Raw genomic sequence first — 17407 nt, forward strand, 5'->3', positions numbered from 1 at the left:
AAAGCGATCACGTCCTACTAAACAGGAGAGTGTTTGTTCACATTCACAGATCTCTGAGTTTGTAATAAATGATCAGAGTTCAGTTTCAATTCATTAAAAAAAAGTAGACAGAGTCCTAGTTCACAAAAGTAAATAAACAAACACACAAACTTGCACACTATTCTGGAGTATAGTAGTGTAATTTACAAGTCAAATGGAATCTACACTAAAGATAACTAAGGACAGATAGATAAGAAAGAACACTATGCACATTTTGAAAAAAATAGAGAAAAACATCTCAAAAAGAGTTTGGAGACCAAGTTTTCTGTAGAAGGAATTTTAATCTAAACTAGAAAAACTATTTTCTGCAATAATCCAGTGTGAATGCTAAATGACTTAGTTAAAATTTGTTGAAAAAAAAAGAATTACAATTTTAAAAAGTAACGATTACAATGCACAACATTAAAATCTGAAGTTGTATTGAAATGAAAAAGTCAATGTTTTTCCAACCTAAAACCATAATAATAAGGTTGGAAAAAATAAAACAGCACAAGGAGAAGCTGGATTATTCAAACTGGAAAGAACCACATAATACAATATCAAAAATGTTTCCATTTACAACTAAATTTAAACAATCACATTTGATCCTAAACATTATGTTTTTTATTATCTGAGCAGTGTTTTTACACCAAGTGAATGGTGAAAAACAACTGTTAGTCTGTATGTGAAGGTAACACGGAAAGGGGATTTGATCCATGTTGTCTGGCTTCATGCAGAGAGAAGATTTATTTATCCTTGTGATAATACATCCCTTCATGATAAATCCAAAAGACCTTCTAATGCGATACATCTGTTGGTTGTTAGTGTGATGGAACACATATGTTTTTTTTATTATTCCAGTGAGTGATTAAGTTGTTAATGGTAACCCTCTTAAATGATTATGGTTATGTATCTGAAAAAAAGAAAAAAAAAAGAAAACTGAACATTGAAATGATATTAAAACCTATAAATAAATACGCTTTTACATCCCTGACATGCTAAGAGGAGCTGTTTCGTTTGAGCTGCAGGGGGCAGCACCGATCACGTGATTAAACAACTCGCTTTAAACCAACGAAGAAGAAACGTCACCAGGAAGAAAGAGGGCGAGCAGCTGCTGCTTAAGGTTAGCTGTCTGTGTACCTTTACAGTGTTTCTGCAGTTATTTTGAAGTTTCTGAATTAAAATATACTCGCCAATAAGAGTTTTCAGCTCGGAACATGTACTGCTGACAGCAAACCGAGCTGCTGTGTAAACAGGAGGATATTTAGACAGTGAGTTAAATCTGCTGCAAGGGGGTTTCTGCACAAAAAACCATCAAGTATGATAATTTAATTACAGTTTATTTACTGATTTTAAAGCTGTCATTGTTGAGTTTCACACACGTCCTTTAAAACAAATAAGACCCAGCAGTTAAGCAAATTTACCTCTATTTATTAAAAAACACAACAACTTTACTGAAGTGGTAATTTAGAAACAGAAACAGCAATCCAGTGAAAATAAACGGTGTACACTGTTTATCTTATTTTATTATTTTTTTGCATCTCTTTTTTTTTGTTGTTTTAACCCTGTGATTGAAGTACATGAATTCAAGTCTCCAGCCACCCCTTGTTTATTTAGATTTTCATCAAAGTAATCAAACTTGTGTACTTTTTTTTAAGTGGACTTCAGCAGTAGTTCTCTAAACTTTCTTTAACAAAATAGTTTACAGTCCAGACCCTGAACATTTTTATTCTGATATTTGTGTATTTTTGAATTTCTTTAGCTGCTTATATGAATAATATCAAACACTACAGGTAAATGGAGGGAACTCTTATTTTATATTAACATTACAGTTTTCAAAGATAAATTGAAATTTGGCAAATACTATCATAGTGTGACTAGTATTTAAGAATTCCTTAAAACTGAATAAGTGGACAAAAACAAACAAACAAAAAAAAGGTGTCAGCCCTAATGAAAGAGCTCTATGTGATATATGTAATTTATTTATTGGCATACTTATTGGAAATCACTTGTATTACTTTGGGCATTTGAAATGTTTCAGATAAAGATAGTTCATATTAAATTGGACAGAACATGTTCGCTACAAGATTCATCTTTTATCTACTGTACAATAATAAAGAACAAAAGGGCCTGGAAATAATTAACAAAAATATCTGAAGTACAGTAAAATTACCTAAACATTCAATATTGCAAAGAAAATATGACACAAACATCAATTAGAAAAAAAAGCTATTTCTTTTCATTTTATACCTTCAAGGGACACATACACACTCACATGCATGTTATGCTTATTCTCAGCTCAGCTTTTTTCCTGGCAGTTCAGTTTTCTCTCACCAGTTGATATAAATCCAAATAAAAGCTTCTGTACTTTATCTACTGACTGTGCGTGCGTGTCGTTTTAGGTGGGTATTAAGAGCATTAATTGTACCCACCAATACCTACATGACAGAAATCCCAGTGCATGTCTAAATAATAGGGGATCACCATCTGAAATCAGCAACCAATAAAATCAGATCCACAAATCTGTATTCTAGGCAGGAGTCCACACATGAAACTATTCATTAATCCTCTCAGCTTGTCCCTGTGTAGGTTTGATCAACACAATAATCTGATAAATTCTCCCATTACTGATGTGACTTATGATTATGAATGTAGGATCTGTAAAAAGATAAATTATTTTGGAAGAGTTAGCCTTTTGAAACAGAATAAAGCTCTGTTTAAAGCAGACCTTAGCTGTGTAGAAAATCCACAATCCAAGCTGCTCTTATTTGTTATCTAAACTGAGTAATCAGTCAGTTAATAAAAAAAAGCAAGTAAAACTAATCTATTTGATGGTCCTACTTTCAGCTTTAGAATATTATGTTTTCTGATGTTCTATAAACCAAACCATTGTTTTGCAGAAAATGAAACAGCCTTTTGTCTCAGATGTCGTGTTGTCCTTAGCAGGCCTCGAGCATGGCGGGCAGACGGGCTCTGAAGGCTGTGCTCATTGACCTGAGTGGAACTTTACACATAGAAGATACAGCAGTGCCCGGGGCGCAGGACGCCCTCAACAGGTGACAAACAGCCTGCAAATAAATGACAAGTAGAAATAGAAACCGGTAGTCTGAATGTGAGTGCATGAATAAAAACTAAATAAAAGATATATGATTTATGCCTCTGGTCTTTGGAAAATGTCTGTGTGGATTTATCATTGTAAAAAAATGCCCACAACTGCATTGCATACTGCCTTGTAGCATGTTTTACATCCTTATTTCGTGTAGATATAATTAGAAAATGTGCTTTAACTAAAGACTGTTTGTGGGTTGTGATGTCATCAGGCTGCGGCAAGCCTCTGTAGCTGTGAAGTTTGTGACCAACACAACCAAGGAAAGTAAGAGGATCCTACTGGAACGACTGCAGCGTCTCAACTTCGACCTCCAGGTGACACATCCGAGACTGGCTTGTTTATTTTTTGTTTGTTTCTTAGGTGGAAATGTTTACTTTAATATCAGAGAGTTTAAAGTAAAAAAGTTGGTAAAAACTTTTTTTTTTTTTGAATTTCCCATTAGTAAATGAAAGCTCAAAAGTGTTACCTGGATTATTATTGAAACTATGAATGTACAGGAAAAAGACATCTTCACATCTCTGAGTGCAGCGAGGAGTCTGATAGAGCAGAAGCAACACCGACCACTGCTGCTGGTGGAGGACAGCGCACTGGAGGACTTCACTGGTACTTAAAGTGTGTGTGGGACAGAAAAATAAAAATGTCCATTTTTGTAGTTTCTTTTGTAACCTATTTCAGCTCTACATTGGAAATCTTTGGCTGTTTGTGCTAATTTGACATGATTCATGTCCTTCTAACTGCAGGTATTGAGACATCAGAGCCGAACGCTGTGGTTATTGGACTTGCTCCTGATCACTTCAACTATCAAACTCTTAACAAGGCTTTCAGGTGGAAAACTTGTCATAATTTATTCTCTTGATAATAATAATAATAATAATAAAACAAAAAACAATTTGTTGTTTGTTATAATGTTTTATTTAAATTAGCTAATGCTATGTTTAACCTTGGAGGAATATTGATATAATCAAGTATAAAAGTACTATTTCTGAAACTACCATCGGTGCTATCATTTTATTTTACCTTGCTTTTTTCCCTAGAATGATTCTGGATGGAGCGCCCCTTATTGCCATTCACAAGGCTCGATATTACAAACGTAAGGATGGTTTGGCCCTTGGCCCCGGGCCCTTCGTGACAGGACTAGAGTACGCCACAGACCACAAAGCTACTGTAGTGGGAAAGCCTGAAAAGACATTCTTTACTCAGGTAAATTTTATTTATTTATTTTTGTTTGCACTTGTTAAATAGATTTTATAACTAAAAGTTCTAACCTTCTATTTTGTTTTCTTTAAACAGGCCCTGACTGATTTAGGATGCAGCCCCAGTGAGGCTGTCATGATTGGAGATGTGAGTGCATTCACAGGTTGTTTTTCCTTCAGATTACTCATCAGTCTGTTGGTGGCAATCAGATATGCTCCAATTTACCCACATTTCTTAATAGTAAACCAAAATATTTTGGTCTTTTTTGAACTTTTCACAACTTTTACAAATTATTATCACCTAACAGCAAAAAGGTAATTAATGTGTTTTTGCCCGTGTGTGTGTGTTCTTGTCTGTAGTGATTAGCAAAAGTTAGAAGTTAGTAATTTTCACATTCACACAGTACATTAATAACCATTTTTAGAAGCTTTTAATGATGAGCATAGTAATGATGCTGCATGTAAGGTTGGTGGTTTACTCTCTGCAGGATGCCAGAGATGATGTAGGCGGGGCTCAGACAGCAGGATTGTTGGGTATTCTGGTCCGAACAGGTACCTTCATGCAAACTTAAATAATGACGTTTTCAGCTGCATTTTTTCTGAAGAATGGGACAAAGATGAGTGAAAATGTCTTATGTTGTATTTCTGTTTCTGTGAATTATATTTCATCTTCTTTGTCTTACTTGAGGTAAATACAGAGAGGGAGATGAGAATAAAATCGAGCCACCTCCTCACCTGACATGCAACAGTTTTCCAGATGCCGTGGAACACATCCTGCAGAATCTTCTATGAGCTACAAATGACACACTGATACACTCCCACTTTATTCAGACATTCACATGCAAGAGCAAACACAAAGCTACAGTTTACTGTATTATTACTGTGTTAAAAAAATGCACTTTAAGGAAAATTAATCATGCTGTTGTAGTCTGACTGATGATCCTAAATTTGCAAACAATTTCTGAAGAGAAAATTTCAAACATGTTTTCGTGGAATAACAAACTATCCCCAGTTACTATAACTTGAATAAAAATGTTTAAAAGGTTTAAATATAGTTTCAGTCAGGTTCCTATTTATTTATTTTTCTCAGGCATCAAACCAAAGGTTTATAACAAGGGTGTCAATATCTCTAGCCAAAAGACAATCTTGTTTTTGTTTTTTTGTTTTTTTATTTAAAAAAAGTATAATATGTGAAATTATTCTTCACAGAAACTTTGAAAATACAATAAAATACAGAAAAAAAGTTTACATTCAGGCAGGCTCTGTTGCTCTGATCAAGTCAGATACCATTTTCTTCTGTCTCCATCAGTTAACATGTTTTTTTAGTTGCCAGTTCGTCACAAAGAGTTCGATCAGTCTCGTTTGGATGTTCTTTGATGCTTTGTTCACATCAAAATAAAAAGTTACTGAAAAATTCTAACTTAACATTTCTTCAGCTTCAAAGTTGGCTGATTACCACAACTAGTAAGTATGCTCAGTGTTTTTAAGCAAAATCAGAAGTGACAGAGACCCGATCTGTCACAGATTGGTGGGCTGGTTCTAACACATTTCAAGTATTATCTCACGGAACAGATTATTATAACCCGGGCCTTATCTGGCCTGCAGGCCTTCAGTTTGACACTACAAAAAAAGAGCTTAAAATAATATTTTTTCCTCAGATTATTGCTGATTAAACATAACTAGAGTGGGTACATTTTGGGCAGTAAAAGTCTTCTCTTTTCACCAGAAGTCTAATTAAGAATTAGCATCAGACAGACTCGTATTCTCTGTCCCAGGCCGTGTGTCTGTCCATCAGGTTTCTGGCTGATGGTTTGGTGTGTGAAATCGCCTCCATGAAATCAGCTGTTGTCACTGTTCCCAGCTGGATCACAGGCGTGTCAGTGTCTGCTTTAAACAAGAACCACAGTGAGGCCTGAAGTGCTGTAGGGATCTCTTATCTGCACAAGAATGTGTGTGTGTGTGTGTGTGTGAGTGTGTGTTGTCCTACCATTCTGATGCGACTCCAGAGCATTAATTAGTTTACGAACTGGTTTCATGGCAGCTTCTTTACACACCAATCTGATATCAGAACCAGAATATCCCTCCATCTCCTGTAACACACAAGCAGATAAGGTCTAACACACAGATAAAATGTGTTAAAAAATTGTTATGTTTGCGTGTAACACTAACAGACCTCTGCTAGCGTTTCATAGTCCAGCTCAGTCCGTAGCTCTATCTCTCCTATGGAGCTGAGAGGAGGCAGCCAGTGAGACATCATAGCTTGGCGTGCGGCAGATGAGGGAAGATTAACCAGAATCCTCTTCTCTAATCTCCGCAGCATGGCATGGTCCAGCTCCCTGAATGAAGAACGACATTAGTTACAATTCAGAAGACAGAAATCAAATGTTATCTTTACCATAGAATAAAGCAAACATTAATTCCCTGCAGATGTAAATGACTTTTTTAAACTCAAATAAAAAATTTGAGCACAGTGCAGAAGCTTAGATGATAATATTTTATCATATAAAACCCTATCTGGCTATGTTAAAGCCTTACCAAGGCAGGTTGGAGGCTGCAAGGACGAACACCAGGTCTTCAGATCTTGCGAGGCCGTCCATTTGGACCAGCAGCTCCGTCTTCATTCTGCGGCTCCCCTCGTGCTCTCCCCTCAGAAACAGAGACATGTCTTTTAGTTTATTTGTCGTTATTCGCTTCAGTACAGTTTCCTGGGCCTCCGACCATCATTAACAGCAGTTCTGGCACACAGTGGCTGAGCTCACCCTAAGCTGGTTCCCCTCTGTCCCATCACGGACTCTAGCTCGTCCAGAAAGATGGTGGAAGGGGCGTGGTACCTGGCCAGCTCAAACAGAACCTGCAGGCGTGCACAGTGCATGTAAATATTGGTGCGATTGCTGTTTCGTTACTTGCGTTCTGAGTAATGACCTACCCTGACCAGTTTCTCTGAGTCTCCTCTCCACTTGCTGACGATGCTGGAGGCAGAGATGTTGAAGAAGGTCGTCTTGCATTCGGTTGCGACAGCTTTGGCAAGCAGTGTTTTCCCTGTGCCTTTATGCGAGTAAGATATGCGAATTCCACAAAAAGCTGACATGTTTTAGTTTCGTATTGCTCTGAATGGAACCTTACCTGGGGGGCCATAGAGCAGCAAGCCCTTCCACGGTGATAAGATGCCCGTGAACAGCCATGGATACTGGAGAAAGGAAGAAGAATAAAAAAGTAGAAATGATAAGGTCAGACAGTGAGACAAATATGAATATTACTGCATGAACTCTTCAGTTTATCACATTATAGTTTATTATATTTTCTAACTAAAACAGGCTGAGCTGTCTGCAAGAATAACTGATCAGCCAAATGAAGAGCTGAGTCAGTTCTCCAAATACCACAAAGCACAAATTAGTCTGAATTTTAGGTGGCAAAAAAGAGAAGCTGGCTCAAATCCTCCTGCTGACCTTATAAGCTGGAGAATGAATAATAATGGAGATAAAAGTTAGAAAAGGAGGAAGGGCGGTGTTATTCAATAAAACACAGCCAGCAGAATAAATGTAAGAAAATAGACACATCAGTCCTCATCTCCGTCTGGAAATGTCAAGAGGATGCAGACAACCTGATTTCTTGTCATGAGAAAGGTCTGGATGATGATGAAAAAGTGTGTGGGTGTGTTTGTGTTTGGCATCTATATGTAGTTGCAAAATTGTGTGAATGGGCTGGTGTAAATTCTCCCGCCTCCCTCTCTCGTCTATCCATCTGTGTATGCGCATCGCCACGAGATCCCACATATGGATTTAATGTCAGTCTAATAGACCGACCTGACCCCGCCGCCCGTCTTCCCTTTGAGCCCTTTAAAGGAGATGTATTCAGAATCGAAGAGCGACGGCTGACGCTGAAATACCAGCGCGCGCATGTGCCCGCCTCACCTTAATGGGACAAACGACGGCCTCTTTGACTAATCGCTTGGCATCCTCCAGACCGATGATGTCCTCCCAGCGCACATTTGGGCTGTGCAAATAGATGTCCTTTAGGGGTGGACACACAAACACAAAGAGTGGGTGTTGCCAGGCTGGCGTAAATAGGTGTCCTTTAGAACGAAACACCATTTAAGTGAAATAGATAGAACCTGGGCCTTCATTAATACGGCCCATCAATTCAGTCTTAACAAAGCTCTTTATTGCTCTCTAGTGGACAAAGTCATCACCATATGTTTCTATAGAATATCACAAACATGGCATATATTTCATTGTGCTCCAAGTTAAGATAAAAGCCTATTTCAAGCTTGGATTTTACGTGTTTATTGTTGTCAGTGTGTATAATATATTTAGAACGTGTGTAGTACCCGACTAATGATGGCAGCCAGTTCCTTCATCTCACCACTCATCCCTGAAAAGCCACTGAGGGGCTTCAGCAGTCGCTCCTGCAGCAGAAAAAACAAAACAAAAAACATTGTTGATAATACTATTACTATGTCTCTTAAGAATAAATCATATTAAAATATTACTCTAACGAGAACCTTATGTTGTTTAAAGGTTTCAGAGTAATTACCACCATGAAAGGCAGGTGATCGTGTAGTGTGTGTCTGTGTCTGCACAAGGTGTGTTTGTTTTTCTGTCTGTTAGCTAAATATCCCATCAACTGATTCACTTTAGGGGTCAACCCAACTCCATATGGCCACCACAGCTGATTGACCATATGGAAACACAAAAATAGCTATAACTCAGTAAATCTTACACATATAGCTCAAACTGAGTGTGGTAGTAGCTGATAGTCATATGCAAAACGTACTCTGAGTGCTAACAGATCCTTGGAGATCTTTATTGAAAACCTTGGCGTGCACAGCGGCGGGTGATATGCATTCTTTCAAAGAACGCTGATTTCATTTACCATGTGATCTGAGTGGAAAGCTGATCCTCTGACAGCATCATGGATTGTTGCTTTGCCATCAGTCATCTGGATCCAAAACAACAACACAGGACTTTAACACACTGAGCTGATGGCTTTGTGAGAATAAAAAGACAAAGTTTAGGAGTTTATGGGACAAAATCTAAGCAACAAAGCAAATCACACAACAGAGCAACAACAAAAAAACTGTTTAATTAAAAGCAGTAGGAAAAACTGACACTATTTCATCGAAATCTAAGCTGAATTTTAACTTGGATGAAAGGGTGTGATTTGCTTTTTTTTATTCTAAGAACTTCTTCAGTACCTTCCTGCTCAGGGAACCGTCTCCAGCCGGATCATTTCTGAGGGAGGAAATGTTGAGCCCAAACTCTGATGACTCTGGCACCACAGAGGCATTGTTTTCCTGAAAAAAAAAAGGATCATATCATTCAGATTAACAGTGTCTATGTTTTCAGTAGCTCATCTGTTTTGTGGTAAATGTGTTACTCTTACATATACACTGGGAGCTGTTCTCTTGACTGCACTTCCAGACTTGGGGACGGAGGGTGAGACAATTTTGGGAAGAGGCTTCACGGCTGAGCAGGAACGTCTGACGACAAAAAGACACAGAGCAGTTCAGTTTTTGAGCATGTTTGGACTGTCTAAAATAAAGAGAAGACTGTAAGCTAACGAGTGACTCACTTCTTGACTCCACCAGTCTTTGTCTGCTTGTTTTCATCTATGTAGAAAAATAAACGTATGCAACTTATTAAGACTGTGCTGACTGAAAGTTGGTTTTCATTGATCGAACTGAACATTGCTGAGTGTTTTAGTGGTGATTTTGTGCCTGGTTCTGCTGCTCTCCTGATAAGCTTGGGGTATTTCTGGAACTTGACGTGGTGATAACTCTCATACTCTATGAGCATCATCTCCAGATCGATGTTGTCACAAACCTCAAACTTCTTCATACCACCATTTGTCTCCTGGTCCAAGGCCATGGCTGCTGCCACGTAGCTGGTGGACAAACACAAATGCACATGTTATGGAGATACAAAGTAACTCAGCCAAGGTCAACAATGCCTTCTGTCTTCAATAGTTTATTGTACTTTTATAAAATTCAGTGTGTATAGAAACACATCTATGAGCCCTGCAGGTTTGATGCTATGTGTCTAATATAAACTAGCACTATAAATAAGCTTTAATTGCATCTTTTAAAGTGCATTAAAAGAACAAATAGTGGGTGTTAACTGACCCTTGTCCCAACAAGTGGTGGTAGATCAGAACGAGAAGGTTCTTCTTCCTCGTCTCCGTTCTCAGCTCCTCCTGTGGAACCACAACACAGAACACAGACAGCTCTGAGACGCAGCAGCAGCCGAATGATCGACATAAAAACACCACAAATGGGTGTGTTCGAAACAGCACCAAGGCTAAAACCTCTGAGCTAAAACCTTTTTTTTTAAAAATCTGTGCTTTTATTGAATTTCTAGCATCTCATCTTCAATTTCAGAAATTTACAAAAAAGAAAAAGTGCTGAAATTTGTTTGCATTTATTCATTCATTTTAATCTATTAAGCCTCCCAAGTAAGTCTAACCCTCAAGCGTATGTGTAATTAAGATCCTCAAAATGAAAGCAGCACACTTTAGTAATGGTGTGACAGCATTCACACATCATGTTCTTCTTTCAGCGTCTAACAACTTCAGCATTTTTAATCATTCAGGTATCAAAACGTTGGTCATTCAGGAGATGGGTGTTATGAGATTTGGTATTTCTAACTTGTATACCCTTTAAAATATTTAACTAACTTTCTCTGATTCACTGAAGTGAGCAGAAATGTATTATTAGTATTTTTTAATTATTTTAGCTCTTAAGTATTTGGTTTGGTAATTTTAGGTCGTAGTGACTGTTTTGTTAATCTTAGTTTTTAGATACCATTGTTAACTTCAGCTTTTAGCCATCATTGTCTTATTTTTGCTTTCAGCTACAGTTTTGCTAATTTTATCTTTTAGCTACGGCTTTGCTGGTTTTAGTTGCTGATTTGTTAATTTTAGCAGTGAGACATGTTTTTTTTAGCTAATTTTAGCTTTTAGCTACTGTTTAGTTCAATTTTTCTTCGACTTTGCTTGTCTTAACTTTGACAATTCAGTTTTAGCATCTTTAAAAAAGCTTCAGCACTCAATATTCACACTGCATTTTTGAAGAAAAGGCTAATATTTCAAGTTGCATTCTTGTTTGATAAATCAAAATGCCTGCTTGCATAAAGTTAAAGAGTTTTAGGGATTCGGAAGGCATGTTTATACACTGAATGAGAAATGTTATTCGTAAGGTAGAGATACAAACTGCCACTAGGGGGAGACAAATTACCACAAATTAAATACACCTGCTTGTGTCTCTAGGCAACCACTGGACGCCGACATGTTGTAGTTTTAAAAGCGAGTAAAGCTAGCATAATTAGCTCAATAAGTTCGAACATTAACAGTCTACCACTTGCTGTATGTGTAAAATAAATTTATTTAGGCTTGAACATAAAACATACAAGCGCTGCTTGTTTTGATGAGACTGACATCCGTAGGGTGTATGCCATTTTTTCTTTAAGTATCATTGCTGGTTTCTTAGCTTCGGGTATTAGCTTGTCACCAGTTCTACGACAAATCTTAAATCCCAACAACCCAAAGCCCAAAGTGTTATTTACTCACCGCCTCCCGAGCTTGATGAGCGATTTTCATCGACTGATAGGACATCTCCATCGTGTATTTAGCGTTGAAACTCTCGTGTGGAGCCAATACTGTTCGCGTTTTGTTAGTGTGTACAGATTCGTTGCAGGGATATTATCACAACGTTTTGGATTTATTTCCCCCCACAAAAAACTTTAAATGCTGCTGATAAGTCTCACGCTACGTTGCAGGAGTTAAAAAGTGAAGTTCCAGGCTGTGTTCGAAGTGTTTGCTCATTCATTGTGCAGCACAAAATAAACATGTAATACCAAATGTCTCCACTAGAGAGCAGAAGACCATTGAACGTATAAATAAACTAGAGATTGATCCCAAATACAAATTCTAAGCTTTAACAGATTTGACAAGAACTTTGTTTAAAGATTTGATTCAATAAATTTTACAGATATTGTGCTAAAATTTGGTGTGATAATAGTTGAGTCATTTACAACACATACTCTGGAAATGACAAATCATATTTCATGTGATTGTGCACAATGGTGTTTTTAAGGTTTGACTAAAATAGCTAAAACTTTGTCATTTCTCAGCATAAGATAATCTTAGTGTACATCTCTATGCAGCGGGAGATATGCAATCTTTCAAGGAATGCTAGACTATTATTTTCTTTGCAGTTAAGAGAATGAGTTGGAAGGATGTGTTTGTAACACCTGTAAACGTCACAGCAGCCAGTCAGAAGATAATATCAGGCTGTAATTAAAGAGTCAAGCAAACTGATCTAGAGTCTGTCGGTCCTGTTTGGATCAGTATATATACACCAATAAACCTCCATTTAATAGAATAAAAAGGAAAATGATAAAAAAAAAAAAAACAGTTGATTTTACCCCAAAAACATTTATTTCATCTGGCACTGTCAAGGTCAATCTTTACCCAGTAAATTGCACATAAAGTACAGCAGTACGTTCACACACGTCTGTATGTAAACTAATAAATGACAATGTGGTACACTGATTGGTTCTTCAGAAGTTTGGCTGAGTTGTCAGAAACAATGCCTTCATCAGCAGTTTTTATTTGCAGAGTAGCTTTCTGAGGTTAAGACAAATGATTTCTTCTCTGTAAAACATGAAGGTGTGAACATGTAGTGTCATTTTCTGGTTCATTTCCTGGATGGACAAGAGGAAGAAAACAACCAAAACCCCAAAACAAACATGAAGGCTTTGATTAAATAAAGCGAGGCAATTTTGTCCCAAGTTTGTCTGTTTTAGCTCATAGCTTGCAAATCAGTTTAACCACTTCCTTAAAGCCATTAAACATTCAGGAGGATAATAAATGTTTACAGTATGAAGAGGTCAGACAGAAACTGAGGTATGACGACTGATAACCAAGTCATTTTTACTTCTTAGTACAGATTTCTCAGTGTGGTTAAAGCTGCTTATTGTAAACTATAAAAAAAGGTTATCCTGAACTACATTAAATCTTGTGGTTTGAAAGAATTTAGCCATTAGTTTTCCAGATATACAGTACTGATGTGCGATTCCGTAATGGCATAGAAGAGAAATTGTTTAGATGTAAATATAAAAGCGAATCAGCTGTTAAACACAAAAGAAAAGAGAAAAATCGAGTAAGATAATCCTAACTGGCTCCTCTGTGAACGTTGCTGTTGTTTACCTTTTTTCAGTCACTTCAGCTTTTTCTGTAGGTAAACAAACGTATGTTGTTGGAAGACGTTCACAAATTTTGCTTCTAAATTTTAATTGAAGGGCACATTAACCACTGATGTGAGAAAAAACAATCCATATTTGGTTTCTCACATTTCCAAACCGTATTTTATGACATTACAGTGAGTACTTTTAAAGAAGTTTCTAGTAGAATCATATGGCAGTTTCTACCAAATTTTCAAAGAGCCATCATGCATTAAAGCAAAACAAAATAAACAAACAAAAAAAAAGTCAGATTAGATCATTTTGTGTTTGTGTGTTTCCGATGTTTGTTGCACGTGTGTTGAAACTAACATTTCTGATTTCAGCACTTTAGGCTGTAACAGTTATGGAAAAAAAATGTAATACTTCAGTTCCTGGTTGCCTACAGTTCACCGACTTAGGATAATCTCAAATTTGGCAAAAGAAGCAATAAGGCCTTAACGTTTTTTAAGCCTGATCCTGAAATATGGGACCTTTTAGTTTATAAGATGTTTAAGACTTGGGTGATTAAAGAGGCAGTCTGAGCTCTTAGAAGAATATATACTGACTAAAGTAAAGTGACAAATCTCATGTCCAACCTCTGAATAATGGGTTGGGGTTTGAGTTCAAATTAAATGTTGATGGACAAGTGGAGTCTGTTTGATGTTTCACTAAACAAGTTGAGTATTTTTAATGTATATCTTTCTCTGGTGGAAAGAACTCCCACGAGGATGGAAAATAACTGCAAATCTGATTGTCATAAATCACAGGTTGAATTTTTTTTTAACACCTCCCCTTATGCCAGATTTTAGTTGGAGGGGTTATTGATATCACGGTCCATGTGCAAGCAGCTGGTCCTCTGCTGTCCCTCAGAAAACTCCAGCATCTGTGAGTAGCGTACCAGCCTCGAGCAGCAGAGCCTTCATGTAAACATGCACAGTGTAAAACATTGTGACAAAGTCCTGCGTGCTGAACAGGGTGTCCGCGAGAGCGAAGCCGAGCGTCGAGGGGATAAAACCTCTGCCGTACTCCACCATCCAAGTCCCTGCGCTCCACTGGACCGACGTGGCTTCTCCCGCTCCGTGAACAAGGGTGTCACCTGTGGACACGAGAGTTAGAGTAGTACGAGACGGTGATACTAAAAGACAAAAATGATCCTTTTTTTTTAAAGTTATTTATTGCAATAAATAAACCATCTAAAAAGGTATAGCATCGCAGATTAAAATGTGTTAATTACCTGGATAGTAGACTTCACTCTTAGTAGTCCCCTCCTTCCACTGCCGGAAAGTGCCAGAGATAATTGTGTCAGAAATTTCAGCCCAATAACGACCTGAGAAAAACAGAAGGAGGAAATGTAGTCGGTTTTACAAAGTTCACTTTGATGTGCTTCCTATGCTATCTGCCAAGCAGATGAATATAAAACTCCTTCCTTTACCCGAATGCCCTCCTGTGTCCACCGCAGTCCCAAACAGCAGCACATACTCTGTGAGGGAGGCGTGGAGGAGACACATAGAGCCCATCCAGCCTCCAGCATTTACAAACACCCACTGCAAGTCCTCATCTGGCAGGATGTGACCCGGATACCTGGTTCGGATACACTTTATTAGCCACTGAAACCTCATTAGAAGAAGAAACGTTCAATCTGAATAAAAACTGAGTCTTGTGGGTTCATTTTAGACCAAGACAATACTTTTTGATGATGTGTTCCCACTCTTTTGTGCGGCCATAATCTGAAATCCCTCTCTGATTGACCTAATAGGACTCTAGTTGTCAGTAAAAATATTCTGGAGTAATGGGTTACCTTTTCCTGAGCTCCACCACCACTTTGGAGAACGCCTGCTCATGGTCTTGTCCTGTGAATGGTCGACAGCAACTTAAAGGTTGTTTCGACTAAACTAAACTGTTTAAATACGAGTGAACTGCAAGCCGACACGGTTTAATTTCCACACCGAAAAGCTTCGCAGTTAAACTTACCTGCGTACTGTTTAGCCAACTTAGCGACGTCTTCTTTGTTGAAAACGTACTGCTTGGTGGCCATCCAGTGCCGCAGCAGCAGCACGAACAGGACGGTGATTGTGATGAGTGCAAACAGTTTAAGAGTCGTTCTGATAAAAGACATGGTTACATGAGACAAAACGCAGAGACTGAGACACCGACGGGGCAGCGGGTACGGTTACATGTGTGCAGAGACAGACAAGCTGCTAACTAAACTAGTCTTTCTGGTCACGTGATCGCGACGGACTGCAGCTCAGCCAATCACAGGCCGTGCTCGTCTTTTGGGCAACAGTTACTCCTGGGTTGCCAGCCCACAACAAAAACAGGAAAAGAAAGGAGTTAAATAAAAATATATATTTGCTTCTTACTATAGTTTTTTTCGTATATATTTTATATCATATAGACTATTCACGGGTAATTAAATGTATTGTAAAACTTACTGAACCGTTTTAACTCTAATTTATATTTATTTTGTGAAGTTACGTATTACACGCTGGTGGACTCCAAATGGCGCCCTTTGTCGCTCGTCTGAAAACAGGAAGTAGGCTAAGGGGCATTGTGTCAACACATCGACCTCGTTGGTAAAAGCTAAAGTTTAGAACCAGCCGATGGTTCACTGGTTCAGTTAATTTGTGACAGCTTTCAAACAATACTAGTCAGCATGAGCGAGGACCCAGATGTCAGTTTCGACCCAAGAGGTATGCTGGTTTTAAGTTAAAACATTGCTTTCATTCATTCGAGCTAATGAGCTCTGAACATTTGCAACCAAAAGTTGTAATAAACTTAGCAGCATTTACAGACTTTATTTTTACTAGATCTGATACACAAATACTCCTACAATCTACTCAAGGATTGGAAGTACTTATTAAGTTATTAGAAAGGTGTTAGTTAAGCTTTCTGTTTTACAATAAACACAGCTAACTGTGGAATCATGTAACTTGAATTCCTGCAGATTTTAAAGCTGAAACCTGTTGCAGCATTGTTCCAGAGTAGTACTTTTTGGTGTGTTGCTGCTAATAATCAATAACTATCGGCCCAATAACGTTAAAATATAAAGGCATGTTTAAATTAATTTCCAATGAGATTAATCTGAATCATAAAAACATTGATTCTGGTTGTTGATTTGTCTGCAGTAATGCTAACATAAAACATAAGAAGGTAATTTGCTATATGCATTGTTCACAAGGTTGCAGTAAAGCAGCATAATAATGTTCAACATCAAATTGCAAAATGTGTTTGAAAAGGTTTTGTTGATGATGAACGGTTTAGTTTTATCAGGCCATCGGTATAAGAGAGGAAGAGAGAATGAAAGAAGCTGCCTTTATGTCTGATCCTTTTGTGCATGTCTGTTTGAGGAAAGAGTGGGAAAGGTCAGCAATGGTTTCCTGTGCCTGCTTCCTGCTTCTTAGGGTGTACAAGTCTGGCAAGGATGCCCCTGTGATTTTACCAGCTGTCCCTGCTGTTCACTGCAGTCTGATTGTTATTTATTTAAACTTGTTGTTGTCATGTGATATTTCATATCTCGTAACTACCAGAACACCAGCATCTGCGTTACAACCCACTGCGAGACAGCTGGGTCCTGGTGTCGGCGCACCGCATGAAGAGACCCTGGGCTGGTCAGGTGGAAAAACCTCCCGAGGAGCACATAGCCAGATATGATCCTAGCAACCCTCTCTGTCCTGGGAACACAAGAGCAAACAGAGAGGTAAGGAGAGGTATACTGAGGAGAAGATTAAAGCATAGATGGCCAAGGTTTAAAAACTCATTTTCTCAACTAGTTTTTATATCTAAGGTCAATCCAAATGTTGGTTTTTTTATATGCTATTTTGGTTTTGTTATTTCTGAAATCTTGTGGTTTCAGAAATATGTCCTGTTTT

The 17407-nt window shown here is 38.0% G+C and overlaps 4 protein-coding genes across 7 annotated transcripts in view; 2 read left to right on the plus strand and 2 right to left on the minus strand.

Moving 5' to 3' along the window:
• Positions 1-1015: 1015 nt before the first annotated feature.
• On the plus strand, positions 1016-5689 carry hdhd2 (haloacid dehalogenase-like hydrolase domain containing 2). Of its 3 annotated transcripts, none has more exons than XM_017410479.3 (9): positions 1016-1141; positions 2965-3074; positions 3339-3441; positions 3625-3730; positions 3868-3952; positions 4162-4327; positions 4418-4468; positions 4809-4872; positions 5009-5688. In XM_017410479.3, the coding sequence occupies exons 2-9, from the start codon at positions 2974-2976 to the stop codon at positions 5110-5112; spliced, it is 780 nt and encodes a 259-aa protein (XP_017265968.1). In that variant the 5' UTR covers positions 1016-1141; positions 2965-2973; the 3' UTR covers positions 5113-5688. The 3 variants fall into 3 exon arrangements, with proteins under 3 accessions (XP_017265968.1, XP_017265969.1, XP_024860462.1); XM_017410480.3 differs by having other exon boundaries at positions 1022-1141; positions 2962-3074; positions 5009-5689; XM_025004694.2 differs by lacking the exon at positions 1016-1141 and adding an exon at positions 1269-1289 and having other exon boundaries at positions 5009-5689.
• Positions 5690-5731: 42 nt separating this feature from the next.
• On the minus strand, positions 5732-12693 carry katnal2 (katanin p60 subunit A-like 2). 2 transcript variants are annotated; one of them, XM_017410478.3, is made up of 16 exons: positions 11884-12693; positions 10442-10512; positions 10037-10203; positions 9892-9928; positions 9703-9799; positions 9515-9613; positions 9193-9258; positions 8648-8725; positions 8232-8330; positions 7444-7507; positions 7247-7365; positions 7080-7171; positions 6856-6966; positions 6494-6656; positions 6308-6410; positions 5732-6204 (listed from the first exon to the last, which is right to left on the minus strand). In XM_017410478.3, exons 1-16 carry the CDS (start codon positions 11932-11934, stop codon positions 6068-6070), a joined length of 1554 nt encoding a protein of 517 aa, XP_017265967.1. In that variant the 5' UTR covers positions 11935-12693; the 3' UTR covers positions 5732-6067. The 2 variants fall into 2 exon arrangements, with proteins under 2 accessions (XP_017265967.1, XP_017265966.1); XM_017410477.3 differs by having other exon boundaries at positions 5732-6207.
• A 37-nt stretch (positions 12694-12730) lies between these two features.
• On the minus strand, positions 12731-15762 carry sigmar1 (sigma non-opioid intracellular receptor 1). Its single transcript, XM_017410471.3, has 5 exons — positions 15510-15762; positions 15337-15388; positions 14971-15119; positions 14773-14865; positions 12731-14634 (listed from the first exon to the last, which is right to left on the minus strand). The coding sequence occupies exons 1-5, from the start codon at positions 15652-15654 to the stop codon at positions 14405-14407; spliced, it is 669 nt and encodes a 222-aa protein (XP_017265960.1). The 5' UTR covers positions 15655-15762; the 3' UTR covers positions 12731-14404.
• A 299-nt stretch (positions 15763-16061) lies between these two features.
• galt (galactose-1-phosphate uridylyltransferase) overlaps positions 16062-17407 on the plus strand; it is a 30808-nt gene continuing 29462 nt past the window's right edge. The window contains exons 1-2 of the mRNA XM_017410503.3: positions 16062-16228; positions 17066-17235. Coding sequence (XP_017265992.1) covers positions 16192-16228; positions 17066-17235 — 207 coding nt within the window. The 5' untranslated portion in view covers positions 16062-16191. The remainder of the gene's footprint in view (positions 16229-17065; positions 17236-17407) is intronic.

The sequence above is a fragment of the Kryptolebias marmoratus genome, linkage group LG14 (assembly GCF_001649575.2).
Source record: "Kryptolebias marmoratus isolate JLee-2015 linkage group LG14, ASM164957v2, whole genome shotgun sequence".
NCBI lineage: Eukaryota > Metazoa > Chordata > Actinopteri > Cyprinodontiformes > Rivulidae > Kryptolebias > Kryptolebias marmoratus.